General features: G+C 37.6%; 3 protein-coding genes across 10 annotated transcripts in view; 1 reads left to right on the plus strand and 2 right to left on the minus strand.

Moving 5' to 3' along the window:
* Positions 1 to 2,547: 2,547 nt before the first annotated feature.
* Positions 2,548 to 6,117, plus strand: LOC136779251 (serine protease gd-like). Of its 3 annotated transcripts, none has more exons than XM_066736752.1 (7): positions 2,548 to 2,675; positions 3,211 to 3,349; positions 4,095 to 4,333; positions 4,399 to 4,564; positions 4,628 to 5,257; positions 5,331 to 5,695; positions 5,825 to 6,117. In XM_066736752.1, the coding sequence occupies exons 3-7, from the start codon at positions 4,109 to 4,111 to the stop codon at positions 6,095 to 6,097; spliced, it is 1,659 nt and encodes a 552-aa protein (XP_066592849.1). In that variant the 5' UTR covers positions 2,548 to 2,675; positions 3,211 to 3,349; positions 4,095 to 4,108; the 3' UTR covers positions 6,098 to 6,117. The 3 variants fall into 3 exon arrangements, with proteins under 3 accessions (XP_066592849.1, XP_066592850.1, XP_066592848.1); XM_066736753.1 differs by having other exon boundaries at positions 4,098 to 4,333; XM_066736751.1 differs by lacking the exons at positions 2,548 to 2,675; positions 3,211 to 3,349 and having other exon boundaries at positions 3,898 to 4,333.
* Positions 6,118 to 8,247: 2,130 nt separating this feature from the next.
* On the minus strand, positions 8,248 to 13,485 carry LOC136779250 (PAX-interacting protein 1-like). Its single transcript, XM_066736750.1, has 9 exons — positions 13,225 to 13,485; positions 12,778 to 12,962; positions 10,248 to 12,697; positions 9,709 to 10,153; positions 9,441 to 9,625; positions 9,111 to 9,352; positions 8,764 to 9,033; positions 8,456 to 8,660; positions 8,248 to 8,388 (listed from the first exon to the last, which is right to left on the minus strand). The coding sequence occupies exons 1-9, from the start codon at positions 13,318 to 13,320 to the stop codon at positions 8,315 to 8,317; spliced, it is 4,152 nt and encodes a 1,383-aa protein (XP_066592847.1). The 5' UTR covers positions 13,321 to 13,485; the 3' UTR covers positions 8,248 to 8,314.
* A 187-nt stretch (positions 13,486 to 13,672) lies between these two features.
* The window catches only part of Cngl (Cyclic nucleotide-gated ion channel-like), a 39,764-nt gene continuing 34,619 nt past the window's right edge, over positions 13,673 to 18,817 (minus strand). For all 6 annotated transcript variants that reach the window (XM_066736745.1, XM_066736746.1, XM_066736744.1 and 3 more), the window contains 3 exons: positions 17,655 to 18,738; positions 16,527 to 16,961; positions 13,673 to 16,454 (listed from right to left, as the gene is read on the minus strand). In XM_066736745.1, coding sequence (XP_066592842.1) covers positions 15,846 to 16,454; positions 16,527 to 16,961; positions 17,655 to 18,738 — 2,128 coding nt within the window. In that variant the 3' untranslated portion in view covers positions 13,673 to 15,845. The remainder of the gene's footprint in view (positions 16,455 to 16,526; positions 16,962 to 17,654; positions 18,739 to 18,817) is intronic.

The raw sequence follows: 18,817 nt of genomic DNA on the forward strand, positions 1-18,817 counted from the left end.
TAAGGTAAATTCACCAATTTAATTCAATCACTTCCCATTATTGCTACATGTTTAATACTACAGGTTAAAGCGATTAAATTGATTTTAGGTTAAAAGAGGAAACGGAAGAAATAAAAGTCATCGTTGTTTAGCTGGTGTCTGGAATTGAACTGGAGAGGTCTCGGGGAAGTCCAGCCAGGCGCAAGGTTAAACGAAAGCCCGCTTTTTTTGTTTTCTCTCCGCGGCTACCACTACACTTATATTACAGACTCTTGAGATGAGACAGCTGCCTGATCCAACGAACTCCTTTGCTTGTCCAATTCAGTCGAAATAACAATATATACAAGACGACTGACGACTAGTGACGACTGTCATAAACGCGACAATAAAACGAACTGAGCATTTAAGTCAGTTACGAATTAGCGTATTCGCGTAAATTTAAGCGACAGTATTCTCCAGTATTCTCCTTCTTACAACGCTTTAGTGTACGTATACATGTAGACGTTCTTGAAGCATACGCATATACATTTATATATATATGTATACAGGATATTGAAAATATGTGAAATTCTTTGGTTTTTTTAAAACAAATTATACTGCAATACGGGTAGTTCTTGGAATGATTATTCCAGGAATAAAAAAATGTATAGTAAGAAATGTATACAGCACAAAGACAAGTTTGTTGATTTTATGAGTCGGACTAGGAGTGTGTTGTTTGTTTTGTTCTTTTGTGGTTGAGCTAAAGGACGTGGAGACGACAAGGATGTGGTTGATTGGAGACGTGGAGGGGGTAGTGCATCGCTCCCCTCCTTACAGGTTTCAAGTAGTTTCGACTCGAATGGGACTGGAGGCCCATCCGTATCCATCTGCCCATTCAGTTACCTTCGGATATTCAGTGCATAGTACCGGCTACCAGAACTTTCAGCCTCTCGTCTACGCTTGCCTTCGATCGAATTTACCTGCAAGCACGCGTCCCGCAATCTCAATTCCATCTATCATCTAAACTCGAAATTACATCGAAGTACAAAAAAATAGATATATTTTGTTTGTAGCAATAACACACTTGATCTTCAAAAATTCAGCTCGCCTGCTTTTAACCGGTTCCTTATCTAACGCGAGATGGTGTTAAGTAGGAAATACACTAACATTTCTCTCTTTCTTTAAGCAAAATTGAGTGACAGTGCAAATTTTTGCGCGTTCGTTCAATCACGTCCACGTGCTTAAACGTGCTACTAAAATTACCTTAGATATTCTCTTGACCTTGAATTAGGTCAACATATCAGTGCAACGAGTATTTTCTCTCCTCCCTTTTTATTCGCTTCCCACATAGCACACGATGTTAAATGTATATTAATTTTACCTTCATAATATGAAATATATATACAGGAGGTTTACTGTATATGATATAAACATGCGTTTTTAAATTTATATCTATGTATGTTTGTGTATGTTTGTGTATGTTATTTATATGTGCAAATAAAATAGAAAAATTCATATACATATACAGAAATGCAATGAATATAGTATATATATACAAGGAAAACTAAAAATATACATACACAGATATATATATTATAAAGTTCGAAATAATCTCCAAAGACGTATATTCACTCTTGTCCAAAAAATGAATATCGTATATACGTACAAACTAAACTTGCTATGCATATACATAAGTGTATATATTATAAAGTTTGAAATGATCTCCAAAGACGTATATTCACTTTTGTCCAAAAAATGAATATAGTATGTACGTACAAAGAGAACTTGCTACGCATATACATAAATGTATATATTATAAAGTTCAAAATGATCTCGAAAGACGAATATTCACTCTTGTCCAGAAAACGAATATCGTACATACATACAGGGGTTTTCTCTAACAGCGGAACATAGGAGATTTCGTGTTATTTGACTATAGTAAATTTTACTGTAGTCAAATTACTGTTTTCCATTTAATTTAAATATTACACGTAGTAACCAAGATTAATTGAGTAAAATGACATTTATAATGAATAATAAAAGCAATTAAATTAAAATAACCATTAAATTGTAACTATCTACGCTTTTATTAATTATAATAATGTATAGTAAGTGCTTCATTGCTATAGTTAAATAACACAATCCTATGTTCCGCTGTTTGAGAAAAACCCTGTATACACAAATCTATATATTATAAAATTCGAAATAATTTCCAAACATATATGTATAGTTTTACATTTTATCTAAAAACGTGAGTTTCTGTTTCTGTTGTGCACTTTGTTATATCGCCACACGTATAAAAAGAGAAACGTATATTTTATCTTATTTCAATTAGGGTGAGTTTCACCAACTCACTCCAGGGTTAAAGTGATATAGTTCGCGATACATGAACTATACTGCTTTAACGAAGGGTGGTTAAAGTAGTACAGTTCATGTAACGCAAACTATACTACATTAACCCCGGATTTAGTTGGTGAAACTCACCCTTACAAGCATCAGTTCAAAAGTTACCAATAGTAAATAAACCTATGACGTGAATACACATTGCCGGCCTGCCGGGTGCCAACGGTACAAAGTTCAAGTGCAGGACGCGGTACTTCCCAGCTGTCCTTAGTTTCAGTCTCTATCTAGAAAGGAGAGCTTTCGTACACGTCTGCACCTGTCAATCTAGAGCTTCCTAGGACCATCTTTGCAATCAGCTAAGTAATATTAAAAAGGTAAGTTTTTAAAATTATTTGAGTTGATATAATGTATTAGGTTATTTAAAAAGTTTGTAGAAACTTTGAACAATAAAAATAAATTCATTTATTTTTCTGTAACATTAATCTTGTTGAAAACGTTAAGTAGGCTGTATATAGTATTCAAAGTTTCTTATGTATAAAATTTTATTGATCTAATTCTATAATATTGTATAATTAGTCAATATAAATGTGTCAAAGTAAGAAGAATTTATTATGCATTTAGTTTTCAATTCAGTATTTCAACAAATAGTATAACTTCATCAAACCCCTTATAAAACTGGTATAGATGAATATAGTGAGAAATTACTTTTTACACTGAACCCTTTCGTATTGTGAATAATTCTTACTATGCCATTCTGCTTTCGATAACAATTTTTTAATCAATTCATGTACTGCGGTCTGTCAAGTAACTAATTTAGCTTATTGATTGAATTTAGTAAAATAATTCTTATAGTTATTGTTATTTCATATTGAATTAATTATAATTTGTAAATACTTTTATTCTCTACAGAGCTCTGGAAAAAGAAAAATTTGTGATATGTAAGATGCTACTGGCTATTTAGTATTGCGAAGGAGGAAATTCAAGTATATTTATAACAATATAGAACAGATTCTGCATTTTGGAGAAAAGCTGCATTTAATACGAAAAGGTATTTATTCAAAATTGTTTCATGTATTATTAAATCTACTTTCAAACATATAATAATTCTTTCACCAGTCAGTCTATGAACTTTATAGAAGTTTGCAATTCATAGAGTTAAAATCAAATATACATGAACCATATCCCATATAACAAGTATAGAGTTGTGGTAATTCTAGTACGTATCAGTTAATTAATTTGACCCATTGGAACGTTGCAAAAACGTTTTGGACATTATGTCTTATATTATCAGTAGTAACTAGTGATATATTCAGAATATTTTGATTTAAATAAGATCATAGGAAAATTTTATATTTGTTTTATTCTTATTAATGAAAATTATTATCAAAGGCCTCAGTTTATGACTTTTTAAATTTAACATATTTTTTTAAGTAATCTCACAAGTACTAGAAAACATAAATTTGAGTATTTTAAATGATTTGTTTTGTATATATATTATGAGCATTATTGCACATGAGTAGTATTTCTTTAATATTAAGAAAAAGTTAATTAATACGTTGAAAATGATTTTGTTAAACATAGTCTTATATTCTCTTTATATTTTTAAATTATATAGAGATCTTACATGGTGGAACATTGACATATAAATTTTATATACATAGTATGTTAAATTAATATTTATGTATATACAATGTATATTGAACATCCGTTAAACAATATATTATAAATATTCAATGCATATAATTGTGCTATGTGGGTTATAACTCTATAATAATTATAATAATAATAACAAGCAGTCACACATAAGATGACGATCAAGAAGATCGTAGGCACTGCAATTCTTTTGCAGCTTCTACTTGCGGTAAATACACAAATGAGTCCAAATCCACGATCTCCATGTCCAAATTACTTCAATTACATGCGGGATGAGGACACTGGCGAAATTCTGGGTCAGGTTCAAATAAACAATCCAGCAAAAGAAACGGCATTACATATCAAAGTTACACTCAGTGTGGCAGTCGCTTTACCCACGGTAATTACCAAATGAATAAGCAATTAATGATTGAACCACTAATTTGATTATTGAAAAATTTTCAGAAATATGTGGGTCGACTGGAATTGGCGCAATCAAAGGAAGAATCAGTTGCGGCGGTTAACCAAGGCAGGCCTCTGATTTATCGTATTCGGTTTCCAGTTAGATGGCCAATTCCTGTCTTCACGGGACTTTGGTTCAATGGTCAACAACGATGTGCCGGGCCTAAAGGTATCTTCTTTTATGGTAATTAATAATTCAATCGTCGATGCTAATGGTTCGCATTTCTTTCAGCCATGGGTATGCTGGTGACTTCCATATTTTTGGAGCACACACTATATCCTGCAGGAACAATGCCGCTATCAGAGAATCAGTCTAATCAAAATATTCGGCCAATTAATCCCAGTGAAAATTTACATCCCATGCATAATCCAAATAATCCATATTGGTCAGATAACTTTGACATGCAGTATCAACCAATGCCACAATTTCCTCCTCAGCCTGTATTCACAGAGCGGCCCGAACCAATGACAATGCCTCAAACTGTCACTACACCAATAACAATGAAGACTAGGCCAACAACTATGATTACTAGGCCAACAACGATCACCACCAGACCAGCTTCAATAATAACGAGCAGACCTCGGCCAAAGCCCGAAGCTCTACCACAACCTGACTCAACGCCAATCAATATAATCCCTTTTAATCCTCAGACGGATCTTCCAACTACAACCAGCAATGACAATATCTTCTTTAAAGAAGAATGTGGAAAGAGTTACGTGACCGGGGTTAATCCCCTAATCGCTAAGGGCGACAAGACTCATCCTGGCCAATGGCCATGGCTAGCTGCAATGTTCATTGTTAAAATTAATTTTGAGTTTCAATGTGCTGGAAATCTGCTTACAAAGAGTCACTTAATCACAGGTAAATGCTTTCTGAATTGAAGAATCTTTTCAAGCCTTTACAATATAATTATTAACTTTAAAGTTAATTGCAGCTGCTCACTGTTTAAAATTGGCGAACGGTATAGATGTACCAGCAAGCGCTATGTTGATATCTCTTGGACGTTATAGATTGAGAGATTGGCGTGAAAAAGGTTCTGTAAATAGAGAGGTGCGAACCTATTATTTCCATCCTGATTACAAGCACCGTGGAAGCGCCGATTCGGATTTGGCAATAATTGTCTTGAGGGAGAGCGTAGAGTTCAGTCGAATGATACAACCGCTTTGTCTCTGGAATGGCTCGCCAGATTTACAACCAGTCGTTGGTAAAAGTGGCTACGTCGTTGGGTGGGGTCGTGACGAATTTGGCAATCCTTATCTGTCCGAGCCTCGTATGTCGACGATTCCAATTGTTTCGCAGGTAAGGTTTCCTGCAGAAATCATATAATTTCTGTTGTAGCTGGGATATTTAATCAATAATACATGCAGTATCAATATAATTATAAATCCTTGTGACTAGTAATAACCAAGCCGTTTCCATTGATTACAGGAGGACTGCTTATGGAGTAATACAGATTTTGTAGCATTTACGTCAAATCGTACATTCTGCGCTGGTATGAGAGACGGTAGTGGGCCGTGCAATGGCGACAGTGGTAGCGGATTAGTGATTAAACAGCCAAGTACTGGTCGTTTTCATTTACGAGGAATCGTGTCGCGATCGTTGTTGGACAAAGACACGATGTCCTGCGACTTATCCCAATACGTTGTCTACTCAGATGCTGCCAAACACATGGATTGGATAGTTGAACAACTCGCCAGATAGGTAGAATGGACGAGGGAACTTTCTCCTCCTTATCTTTTTCTCAGCAGCGTGATGCTAGTCCAAACGACGAAATCTTGAGGCCCTAGAATTATTTAATACTCATTAGTAAATTGTGATTAAACGCTATTGTGAATAATGTACAGAATGATAGCTTACCTATTTTCAATGTTATTGCGATTCTTCATTGCTTGAAGATAGATGAAATTTTAATGCTGGCGTAGCAAAAAACGTTTGTAAAAACTTTCGCTCAATTTAAGCTGGTTTTTATGTTAGTGAGTTTAAGCGATTGTTAATAATTTTGTTAAAAATGAGATTTTCATCGTTCGTTGCACGATTAGTTTTACACAAATGAATACGAAGACTGTAATCGAATGGAAAATTCGTGGTAAACTATCAGACTAATGAAATTATAGAGGTAAATAGTTTTAACAGAGTATATTAAGATTGTACAAAGACATTAATTACGCTTATATGTTGTTTCAGATTTAAGACGAGTTATTTTACTATAAAATGATCTTAATTTTAAAACATATTTTATCTGTAAAATAACAGTAAACGAATCTTTTACTTTTTCATAGTATGATTATTATTTTCAAACTCTTTCATTTGTTGTTTCGTAACATCGCCGTGTCTCGTTATTAATACATATAAGCCGTAAGTACTGAAATTCTATAAGTTGTGTCACGTAAAGTATAGAGTAATGGTACTTGAAGCTTACTTGCAGTAACAACGGAACGCAGCTCATATTGGAACAAAAGCCAAAGCAGGTAGCGATAGGTGTAATACTGAGAATTTTAAGACTTATGTATGGTCTAATATTGATGCAGACGACTATAACTGTGAGTTTTTCAAAAGCTGATTAATCAGATAGGGTTGAGTCGATGTATTTAATGTTATCACGAAAAGCGCTAAATCAATGATGCTAAGAAAGACATCGCATTGTACACACAACGTACAATATAGGTTTACGGATATTTTTTTAATATAGATACTATTATGAAAAATAGTAAAGCTCGAATACAAAAATTAATGATAAACAGGATGATGAAAGACAATTGTATTCGCTTTATTATACTTTGTAGACATTTTTGAAATCTAGATTACAACTATGTTAAAAATTTGAATATATCACTTTACACTGGAGCTAAAATTAAATCTTAAATGTGTAAAAATATTAATATTATATAAGAATCATTTCTATACGACAATATTTTTATAAGTGAAAATATTGATATATTTTTAACAGCTCTTTAAAACTAATGCTGCTCCCTTGCTTCGTAATTAAGGTTTATGATTTATTCTAAATGCATTTAAAACTAGAACTACCGGGGGTAAATCTTTAAATCATTTAACCCTTTGAAGAATGGTGGTAACACATGCTACCATCTGGGTTTATTGAAATTATTGTTATTTGACTTTCAGTCAACGCGTTTAGGTCGGATTTTTTGCATTATTCTGTTACTACAATGATAAAGGAACACGGATAAACAGTTCAGAACATATAAATATTTATTGTATAAATAATATAAAAAAAGCTTAAACAACAACGATGTTTTTGGTGGTAATCGCTTAAAAATTAGTATGACATAGTTTTTTTATCGTTGGTTAAGAACCTGATATTAGACCTTCAAAATTCATCATAGCGAAAAAATGGTTAATATTCAACTAGATTTGATTAAAGTTCAATATTTATCGAGGGAAATTGAATTTGCCATTTTGAATTTTCAAAATGAAACTCGAGATTCGAAATCAATAACTCCAAAAACCTTAAAGTAACAAAATTTCACTGGTTTCGCTTAACAAAAAAATTCATACTTCAAAGGATTAACTAATCAAATTGGATTTTCATTAAAAAGTGCATCATGAAAATTGATTATCCATTTTACTAGCATCTATTTGTGATAAGTATTTAAAATTATTGTAATAGTATCTTCATGATAGCCAATAATTAAAAAAATTTATAAACAGTCATATTGGCTGATTCGGTAGTTCTAGTGTTAAAGATGCGTTGACATGCGTAGGACGAACCAAATAATTCAAGGAACGAAAACAATGGATTGTGCAAAAACAAACCTCTTTGCTTCAGGAAATTATGTTCTTTATTGTCCCATTGTAGAAATGTATGCGAATACCTTCAACCTTGATAGTAACTCACCAAAATGTGTAGTGAGTTAACGTTAATAATATAAAATTTTTGTTTAATATCAGTTGCACTTTTTATACTTGATTGGAATCAAGTTGAAAATATTGTCGCGCAACTGCTCCTAATACGATTTCTGCACTATACACAGCTGAAAGTTGAATGAAAATTGCATAATTAGATTTAATTGATATTATTTATTAGATCAATGTACTTACTCATATTAGCGCGCAATACGTCAGCAAGCAGATGAAGATCGTTTTCGTGGGTAATAATAATATAATTTATTTTGGTACTATTTATTTCTTGGATCTGAGCGAGAGATCTGCGTGTCTTTTCGGTAGTCCCACCGGCACTCTCTATTATCTCTGCCATCGCTGATGGCGCTGGTACAACACTTGGTGTCACGTAAAATATTTTTCCCTAGAATTAACGAGCTTTTATTGTACGACACGAAATTAAAATATAATTTAAGGCACTTTTTCTTTCTCTCTTTTGATCGTAGTGTGGATTGCACGGTAATTACCTTAAGTACAGTCCCACGATTTGGACTTGCCAAAGCTCTCTCGATATTACAGTTGAAGCTTTTTTCAAATTCTGCATCTCCAAGTATGTAAAGGTTTTCATCCACAAATGTATTTTTCGTCGAGCAATCGACTAACCACTGCAAGCTAACTACGTATTTGCAGCGTGAAAGACAACACATCAATTTAACTGTTCGCATTGGTGCAGTCATTACCAAATGCGTGGCGTCCCTCCAGCTGGCAGCCATGGCACCACCCAATTCTCGAATTCTCTGTTCGATCGTTTAATATAGATATTTAGAAAATAAATTATACTACAATTTTAACCGACGCTTTAAGTGTCTGTTACCTTAGCATGTTTCTTAGGATTAATTCCAGAAAATAATATTCTAGGTTGCTTTTCCGGAGATGGCGGATTTGGATTGCTAACGACAATAGGTTCGTCTAAACCAAGCAAGTGAGGGTCTTTGTTAAGCAGCGGAACATCCAACCGCGGTTTTTTATATTTCCTCATTGAATTCGGCCCTTGACCAACCTGTTTTACTTTGTCATAGGATTCTTGCGTAATATTTATTGGCATTTTCCAAGCCGCTGGAACAAGGAATTAATAAAGCCTTATCTACCGCAAAAATGTATGTGTGCTAAAATGATTAAGCACAAAAATCAAAATGATGATTACCCATTAAATGAGGCACCAGTGAGTAGTCTAGTCTGAACGGATTACCGACACTGAACTGTTGATATTTTGGAGCTTCGGCTTGATGCAAAGCACTCATTTGGCCACAGAGCAAGTCAGTTAGCCATCCCGCATTGACAACTGCTGTCTGCCATTCGCGCGCTTTTTTGTATTTTTGCCCATCAGGTCTATATAATTATTATAAATCGATAAAGGTTAAAAAATTCAATAATGTATAATAACAGATTTGTAGTATAATTGATCCAATTACCGTTTGCAAATTAGAAGAGTGTTGTGTCTGGAAAAATAGTTCGTAAATTTTGCTCCAAGCGCTTCGAGCATGTATTTCACCTTAGATCGTTCTTCTCCTTCAAATCCAGACAGGGAAACGATTTGTTTTCCACATGGAAGCTCTGTCAGACTGAAAGGTGTTGGAAAATGAAGAGCGTGCCACGGTGGTAAGACCTGTTGCTTACTGACGACATCGGAAAGCCAATGTGCACTGATGCATCGTTTTCCATCTCTCAATGCTTGAACGACTGTTGGATGTTTTTGTGTTATAGCCAAAACATGAGTCGCCCGTGTGCAATACTGTGCCTCGACTTCGCCACCATGCTTTTCGATTACTTGTTTCCACACTGACACCTCATTTGGACGTTGAACATCGTATTCAACAATAACGAAGATGCAGCCCAATAGAAATAAATCTGGAGGTACTGAAAATATAGTAGATAGAAAATAATTAAAATTTGTGGTACAGTTGAAATATGCCAGCGTCAAGTCTATATAAAAAAGAGAAATAAGAGTTACATTTTAAATTTGGATTATGTCCGTAAAACTGAGCTTTAGGTTGCGGCATTACGGGTGCGTATTGCATCTTAATAGGACCAGGAGGGGCTCCATTTGTAATATTGCCAAGAGTTCTCCTTTGATATGCTGCTAATAGTTGCGGATCTTGAGATGGTGGAGGAGGAGGCCTGTGTTGCGCGGTCATAAGCCTCAGTTGTCCAGCTGCACTGCCTTCGCCTGTCCCTCCTTGCAGTCTGCTAGTCAGCATATTAGCTAAAGCAGTTTTCGTCTTTGCATTTACAACTAATTGCTGGTCTGGTGAAATTTGCGCGTTGTTTGGCAACGCTGTCAAAGCCGATGTCTCCGATTGAGCGCCAGTTTGTTGCTGTTGTTGTTGTTGCTGTTGTTGTTGTTGCTGCTGCTGTTGCTGCAAGTGTTGCATTTGCTGAAGTCTCGCCATTTGTTGCTGTTTTTGCATGTGTAATTGCGCTATTTGCTGGGGAGTAAGAGGTTGCCCTGGCTGGAACACTTGCGCCGCTTGAGGAGCTTGGTGCCCCTGAACAGCTTGACCCGTTTGCACTACGACTTGATTCGTTGAATTTATCGGTGCTAAAGCTGGTGGCTGTACAGCAGGGTGTACTGGCTTCTGTCCTGCTGGCTGAGCGATTTGCGGACCCATCATTTGTGGTCGAGCTTGCTGAACCCACTGGAGACCAGGCTGTCCTGGCTTTCCGGGACTTCTTATTACTGCAATATGTGGACTTTGCTGGGCTTGTCGATTTTGCATTTGCCTCTGCATTATCAAATTCCGTTGTTTCTGAATTTTCTGAATAAATTGCGCCCTTTGCTGTGGATCCATCTGTTGTAATTGTTGATGCGTTTGGGCATCCAGTTGAATTAGTTGTCTAGGGGGTTGTGGCGGTTGCTGAGCCCATTGTCCACTTGGTCTTTGGGGACCGATTTGTTGTTGCTGTTGTTGTCGTTGTTGCAGCTGCAACTGATATTGTTGCTGCTGTTGCCATTGGTCTCTCTGAACTATGAAGCCTTGTTGATTAGGGCCTACTATTTGTTGATTTTGAGGCTGCTGTTGCAACTGCCCATCACGTATAACAAATTGTTGAGAGTTTTGCGGAGCAGACTGTTGCAGCTGTTGAGATATTTGTTGAATCTTTTGTTGTTGTTGTTGCTGTTGTTGTAATAACAGAAGTTGTTGACGCTGCTCTGGAGTCAGCTGTTGCGTCGATATTTGCTGCTGCTGTTGTTGAGGTAATTGATGCTGCTGCGTTTGTCCAAGTTGCGGCTGCTGCGTCTGCGTTTGTTGCGCAGGAATTGTCTGTTGAAGCACTATGTGTTGCTGTTGCTGCGATTGCTGAACCATTTGTTGCTGTGGCGCTAAGTTTTGTTGCGCTGGCAACTGTTGTTGAGATATAATTTGATGCTGATTTAACTGCTTTTGTTGAGAAGCTACAACCGGCTGTGTAGAATTAATTTGATGTTGGGGCAGCTGTGAATTCAATTGCTGCTGCTGAGGTTGAGGAATGATTGATTGCTGTGTAAGTGGTTGTTGAGAGTTCATCTGTTGCTGAGGCTGAGGTTGAGCTTGAATTTGTGAAGATTGTTGCTGATTGATAATATGCTGTGTTGTAAACGACTGCTGGTGATTTAATTGCTGCTGTGCCAGCTGTTGTTGTTGCTGCTGCATTAATTGATGCTGCATGTTAATTTGTTGTTGCTGTGGTGATTGTTGTGGTGACTGCTGAGGAATTTCCTGCTGCTGTATTTGAGATTGCACAGGTTTCATCTGGGGGATGTTATTTGCCTGAGAAGATTGAGGCACCCATCCAGTTTGATTAATAGTCTGGTCAGACATAGAAGGGGTTACCCCAGGGACACCAGACATAGCTGATGGAGTGGAGCGAGGAAGATGTTGCTGTGGATTGGTCGAGCTCTGTCCATTGGAAGCATTAGGTACCATTGACGGTATCGAAGTAACACCTTGTATAGGTGTTGAGCTTGAAGACACAGGAGGACTAGGTTGATTCCATGGCATTCGTTGCTTCAATTGCTCAAGCATGGCTTTAGTTCTGTCTAATTCTTCCTGAGCAGCATTGCTTTCAACATCTTCTTCCATAAATCCAGTAATCATTGCTGTAGAGCTGTTTGGAGAAGGAAAAACTAACAATCTGGGATGAAAATCTGCTTCAGGAATAAGAATGCCCTTTTTGCAACATTCAGTTACCCAATCTGGAGTAACAATTTGAATACGATGTCTCACTGCAGTTTCATATTTAATACCAGTTGCTTTCCCAACGACCAAATGAGTACAATATCGATCCAATCGAACTTGACACTTCCCACCTTGTAGTGTGATCATAGCCCACAGAGCTTTGCTGTCAGTACGACTTATCTGGGATATACATACTCGAATGTTTGAAAATAATTGGTTCTCTTCAGGTGAAAAGTATCGAACTCTAATTTGACTGTATTAAAGAAAACAGACTTAAATTTTTTAGTAATATTTTATTCTGTATAACTATGAGGAAAAGGATACGACAATAGCTTTTTGCATCTAGCAGAGTATAAAATCCAATTCTGCGTAACCACTGGAATTTCATATAGATCCTTTGCTGCAGAAATATCATTTTCCAATGCTTCATAGCCAGCTATCAAGTGTGTAACAAAATCACTAAAGTAATTAGAGCGCTCTGCGCCACCTTCTTGAAGCAGGTGCAAGATCTATAAAGATGCAGAAAGCAACAAAACGCATTCAATACACTGATAATCTTAAAGTATGTAAAAAACGATAATATCTTATGAGGGATAACTGCAACTAAAGTTACCATACCATAACCTACAATATTAACGTAACAGGTAGTTATTTATAAGATAGAATACCTGGTGGTCATTTAAAATAAATGAAAACTAAAGAATAGAATTATATTTAGAGCAAAGGATAAAATATTTAAATAGAAATACGGAGATTTAAAAACGCGGGAACCTTAGGATCTCCTTCACCACTGACGTAGTATTTCACATTGGCGAATAGTGCACCGTCGAGTTTTAATTCTTCAATACCGGCACGAATATCACCCATTTTTCAATCGCTGTGACTTATTTGTCAGCTACGACGTCACATATTATATGAAGTGAATATCCTACGGGGGAAAAATATGACTTGGCAGTATCCGATAAGAGAAAACTCCACGGCGTCTCTTTTGTTATTATTATGGTAGTAACTAGTAAACGTAGTAAGGTTATGTGTGGTATGGTTTGCTGCCGCGACGACACCGCGATTGCGCGCAGTTTTCGAGAATATCGAAGTAAAGCTCGAAATTATCGAAACTTATTTAAAAATCATATTCTGCAATTTCGGTGACTTCTGTGCTCTGTATTAATATAATAATAATTCTAGAGGTGTGTAATGAGTAAATAAATAAAAAGGGAAAGAGTTTTGAAAACATTGTTTTATTGTATCCTCCTTTTGCTCGCGTTGTAGGTACACTTCGTCATCGCAGCATCTAAAATACTCTTTATAGTCCATAGGCTCTCTTTACACTTTATATCTTTTCTCTCTGAATTATCATTCGCACTCGCACCGGAACTCGCGCTTTCACTCGCTAATATTCGTATTCAATTTTCAATTAATTCCCTAATTTCCTCGATCATACCCCAGGCACATTCATTCCTTCTCACTCACGCTCTCATTCATAGATAAATAAATTATATAGTCTATAGTATGTACAAGACCTTAATTGGTTTCTTTATACTTATTTAATAGTCATTTGTTTACTTATCAGATGTAGTAGGTATCTTGTAAAGACTCTAGAAATATTGAGCTTGGTCTGGTCAGTATAGTATGTAATATATTCTCTCATCAAGTTGTCACACTTCCATTTAATTTATATCTTAAATTGTTGTTTTCAATAATTATATAATTTGTAATCTTTGGGTATGAATAACGAATATCTCTGTTTTATCTCCTTGTTTGTTTGTATTGGTTTTTTGTTGGTGCAGCTTTTGAGAAATATAAATGACTATATATATAAGAATAAGGGAAGACGCTTACCAGGCGCAAATTCAACAGAACTATTACAAACATATAATAGTTGAATCATTTTGAGATCCTTTTTTTTGGTATATGGAATAAGCATACCAATTTGATTAAGAAATTCGTTACAAATTATTTTTAAGTTAAATTAACGCTATTATCTCAAGTGAGAGGGTATGTCGATTAAAACGGGTATAAAAAAGAAGTAATCGGTTAAACGAAATCATTTTTGTACTGACAGCTTATTTTAATTCTGCTTTTGTGGCGGTGGCTCTTACTGCAAAGGTGGAGGATAAAAGAGAATTATGAGGAAACTGAGGGAGACTAAATTAGGCGACTAAACAGTTACGTTTAGCCTTGCCAGCTGCATGCATTTCAATCACGTAATTATAGTATAGTATAGTATGTATTTAAACGGATGCTTATATCTCAATTCTAAATATCCCAAGTATAATATCCTCTCTCAGGCACCTGTGAATATTTACAATTCAATAAATGATTTCTTTTAATGATAATTTCTCTTAACGCATCCTCTAGATAAGAATAAATACATAGATCTCGAGGTGTACTACACAAGGTAGGTATTTTCTTTCTTTCCTTGCTGTGTTTTAAATCAAGCGTGTATTGCTTCGGGGTCTGAGAAGGAGATTTATAGCTTCTCATGAGCTGGCGTTTTTCTCATCACTAACATTATAGGCTTTTGATCAATCTTAAATGACAATTTCGCGAAAATTATACAGCATTATAGAAAGCGAATGTTTTACCATAGGTAAATATATATTATATGTTTCCAATGTCCCCAATCGATCAGTTCAACGATAAAATTTTTAGCTATTTCGCAATTTAATAAATATTAATATACACAATATAGACCCGTGGGCGTTTAATTATTGCTAATAATCCGGAAATTGTTGGACAGGTGAATGGAGGGACGAGTCTTAATTTAGCTCTTAGTTTAAAAGGAGGATGAAAAGTATCTTAATCATAGGCTGGCCTCGATCCTGCACTGCTATAGGACTCAATTTTTTTCTACCCTATAGGATTATTAACTACACCCGTCTAAGAATTCCGTTTCGGCACTAATTAAGTATCCACACGGTTCTTAATATACTATGTATATCGTAATTGATTATAATGCATTGTGCATAGTCGCTACATGCAGGACGAATCAAGACAATCATTACTCGCAGGTTCGAAGTAGCTATTTCTTTGCTCGCATATACTTTAAAAAATTTTTTAAATATAAACTCATTCTATTGACCTACTTTCCTGAGACTACTGGCAAAGAAATTTCACAAGTATATCGATTGTCTTGATTGCAGATCTCGGATAACTGATATACGTGTTCAATATTTCTACGTCAATGGCCCCCGTCAAAATTCATTCTCGAGGTAAGACTATACGATAGTCTCGCTACAGCTAGTCGTGCTATCGGTGTCTAATCGTAACAAGTATGGGCAATCGAGGGCCAGCGGATTGCACCACCACCACCACTGAATCTTCCTATCGCGCTTCTCATAGAGCACAGCGTTTCCAACATAACGAACCACCTCTAGAATCTTCCTAATGCGCTAGGAGGTTGGATTGGCATTTTCGCTGCTCCTCCTTTTCGCTTCGAGTTCCTGGGCGAGCATGGCGACTTCCCAGTCATTGTGCCCGTCGTCGTCGTCGTCGTCGTCGTCGTCGTCCTCCTCGTTATCGCGAATATCCTGATCATCGTCGTCCTCGCTGTCACTGCGATTCTGCCTGCTTCGTCTTCTCCTCCTCCTTCTCCTCGAGGAGTAGTCGTTATCCGATTTGCCACTGCTATCGCTGTTCGTCTCAAGGTCGATCGCTACATCGTCCTTCCATACGTTTTGTGGCATGATCGACCTTGGAAGCTCCTGCAGCTCCAGCGTTTCCTCCTCGGAGTGCTCCTCCCAGGACCTACGGTTGTGCGAGGACGCGGTTAACACGGTGTCGACCGATCCGTCCCTCATGAATGGGTGGTCCTCCCTGGCGTCGTCGTCGTCAAGGTCATCCTCCAAGGATGCGTCGTGCTCGGTACTGTCACCGCCACAGTCATCACGCTGCTCCAGCTCTTGGATCCGAGCTTGTAACTGCGAGATAATTTCGTCCCGTTTCTGAATCTCCAATTCCATCGTTAGGTACTCTCGTTGAAAGTTGCTGTTCATGTTCTCCTAAAAGGAACAAAATTAATAATGCTGTTTTTCTATACATTGAAGGAGTGTAGTACGTCTGTGCATTTTTACCAAACGGGCTTGAATGACCTCTCTGATACCGTACAGAAGGTCATCTTCTCGAGGCCGTTGGAGCATCTGCAGGAGACCAGCTCCACTGCTCGAAGGACGGAAAGTAAGTTTATTGGGCGACGGCAGTGGACTCTGTTCCTGGGACTCGGACAGCGACTGGTTCACGGGACTCTGTTCGGACGGTGGACTCTGAAGCGTGTATTTGTTGAAGGTCACGCTCTTCGACAATTTGGAGTGACGTGCCGCGTAACCCTCGATCGTCGGTGCCCTCATCAATTTTCGTAGCTCTGCCGGTTGATTCGTGATCGACGTAGCGTCGCAGCTTCCGCCACGACTTCCAGCCGACAACTTCTTCAAGATGCTCTTCATCTTCCGCCTCTCGAGTGTCTCGTTCTCCGGGGACAGTGGTTCCTGAGGCAGTCTCGATTGGCGGATCTACACAGAAATTCAGATTTCACAAATGCGTAGTTCAGAGATCGTATTTAGTGACGTCATAGAAGCCTCAGGGGAACTCCGAATATTATACAGTGTATGTTATATAAATTATAGATTTCGAGGCTCCCTTTACTTTGAAGGACGACACTGAATACGTTTATAGTACTACTATATATTTGCTGCGTGCGTATTAACGCAATAATATTAAGAAAATGTGTATGTCTACAATACTACCAGAATTATTTATAAATTTAACAAATTTTTGCGTATATATAGTTAACCCTTTCGCTGTGCAAGGAAAATTCGGAGCAATAGGCTGATTATGCCGTTTTTTAACAGTCTTTGAGAATTATTTTCAAGAACAATTAAAATCGATTTGATGTGCATACCCGAAACATTCGAGATCTGATTAAGTTTCTTTAATAATCTGTAGAGGTGAATTACCCTTTTTAAGATCAACAAAGTTATCGAGAGCAGCTTCAAAGCATGCGTTCCAATTAGTCTAAAATTCAACGCAATTAGATACAAATAAGATGCTTTACATAGTCGTACCTGACTGTATCGATTTTTAGGCTAAGTGGAAAGCGCTACCAGTCAGCGAGTACACTCTTCAAGAGCAGAGAGAAAGGGTTAAATACACTCCCCCTTCACTGTAATTGCGTTAGTACACAAATACCGAATAGAGGAATATACCTCATTGAATTTAGCAAGGTTCCTCGCATACTCAATAGCACAGGCTGGTTCAGAATGACTCCTTGTAAGATAACTATCAAATTCCGTTTCAGCATTCTCGGTGCAATCAAGGCTCGAGCTCCTCGCAGCTTTCTCCAACTCTGCCAGTTTCTGACGCTCGTTCAGGATCTTCAGCTTCTTGACGAACGGAAGGCCACAGTATTCCGGTGAGAGGTCATCAACCGACGCGTACATCTTGGTGGTCCTTTGTCTCAGCTGCACGAGGCTCTGAGCCAACTGTGGTGGCTTCTTAACCGGTACCGAATCTCTCACTCCAGTCGAGCTTGCATTAACATCCTTAGTCGTGAGCGAGGCGTTCTTAAGCATCGCCCAGGGTTTTCTAGGGACTTCCGGTCTTGGTGCAGCATCCACCTCGGTTACAACAGTCTCCTTCTCCTGTATGGTAGTTTCTTGCTGCTCGGTTTTGGCCTTGAGAAGTAGAATCCTCTGAAAGAATGGAACGTTCTGATTGATCGGAGTGGGAACAGTATTGAGGGAATCCACGTGGCTCTGTTGAGACTCTTGGGTGTGAACTGGTGCAGCATCCATGAGATTTCTTCTCTCCTCACGCTCGGTTTTCTCTTTGAGCAACCTGAGCCTTTCGAGGAGAGGCAAACCTGCTCCCAGTGGCGATACAGGAGCATCGTGAGGATGCAGAACGGAAGTTGTTAATTCCTGACTGTCGTCGATTTTTGCTTGTCTCCTCAAGCCGCTGAATTTTTGTGTAAGCGGTTGAAGCTCGAGGCTCTCCTCGGGCCTCGTGGTGTTCCTCCTGCTCTTCCGCAGTACGTTCTTCAAGCCCTTCACGTCGCTCTTGAGTTTGTCCACTATTCGCTTGCCCGTGCTGTTATCGGACGAGTCGTGACCTGGCGATGTTGGCTGACGAAGGGCTCGTGCTACCCTTTGTGCCTCCATTAGACGTTTTTTACCCAGACTCTGCAGGATCTCTTGAGCTTCCGGATAATCCTTCATGGCTGCCAGCACGTCCTCTCGAGACAAACTGAACAGCTCTGAGTAACCCACCGATCGGACGTCAGCTGTACGCCTGATAAACGAACAACGTTAATCTCTTACGTTGCTCTGTGTACAATAAGAGTGTAAATTTACTATACAGAGTATATCAG

The sequence above is a fragment of the Prorops nasuta genome, unplaced genomic scaffold (assembly GCF_024137725.1).
Source record: "Prorops nasuta isolate Cenicafe-Biocafe unplaced genomic scaffold, Cenicafe_Pnas_1.2 PNAS00015, whole genome shotgun sequence".
Lineage (NCBI taxonomy): Eukaryota > Metazoa > Arthropoda > Insecta > Hymenoptera > Bethylidae > Prorops > Prorops nasuta.

Bases quoted from the DNA above. Each gene is read 5' to 3' on its own strand.
- LOC136779250 (XM_066736750.1), bottom strand. From the start codon at position 13,320: ATGGGTGATATTCGTGCCGGTATTGAAGAATTAAAACTCGACGGTGCA. The intron at 12,963-13,224 runs GTTCCCGCGTTT...GCATCTTTATAG, and splicing joins GTGGTGAAGGAGATCCTAAG to ATCTTGCACCTGCTTCAAGA. The intron at 9,626-9,708 runs GTAATTGGATCA...ATAATTATATAG, and splicing joins ACTCTTCTAATTTGCAAACG to ACCTGATGGGCAAAAATACA.
- LOC136779251 (XM_066736752.1), top strand. From the start codon at position 4,109: ATGACGATCAAGAAGATCGTAGGCACTGCAATTCTTTTGCAGCTTCTA. The intron at 4,334-4,398 runs GTAATTACCAAA...AAAAATTTTCAG, and splicing joins TGGCAGTCGCTTTACCCACG to AAATATGTGGGTCGACTGGA. The intron at 4,565-4,627 runs GTATCTTCTTTT...CATTTCTTTCAG, and splicing joins ACGATGTGCCGGGCCTAAAG to CCATGGGTATGCTGGTGACT.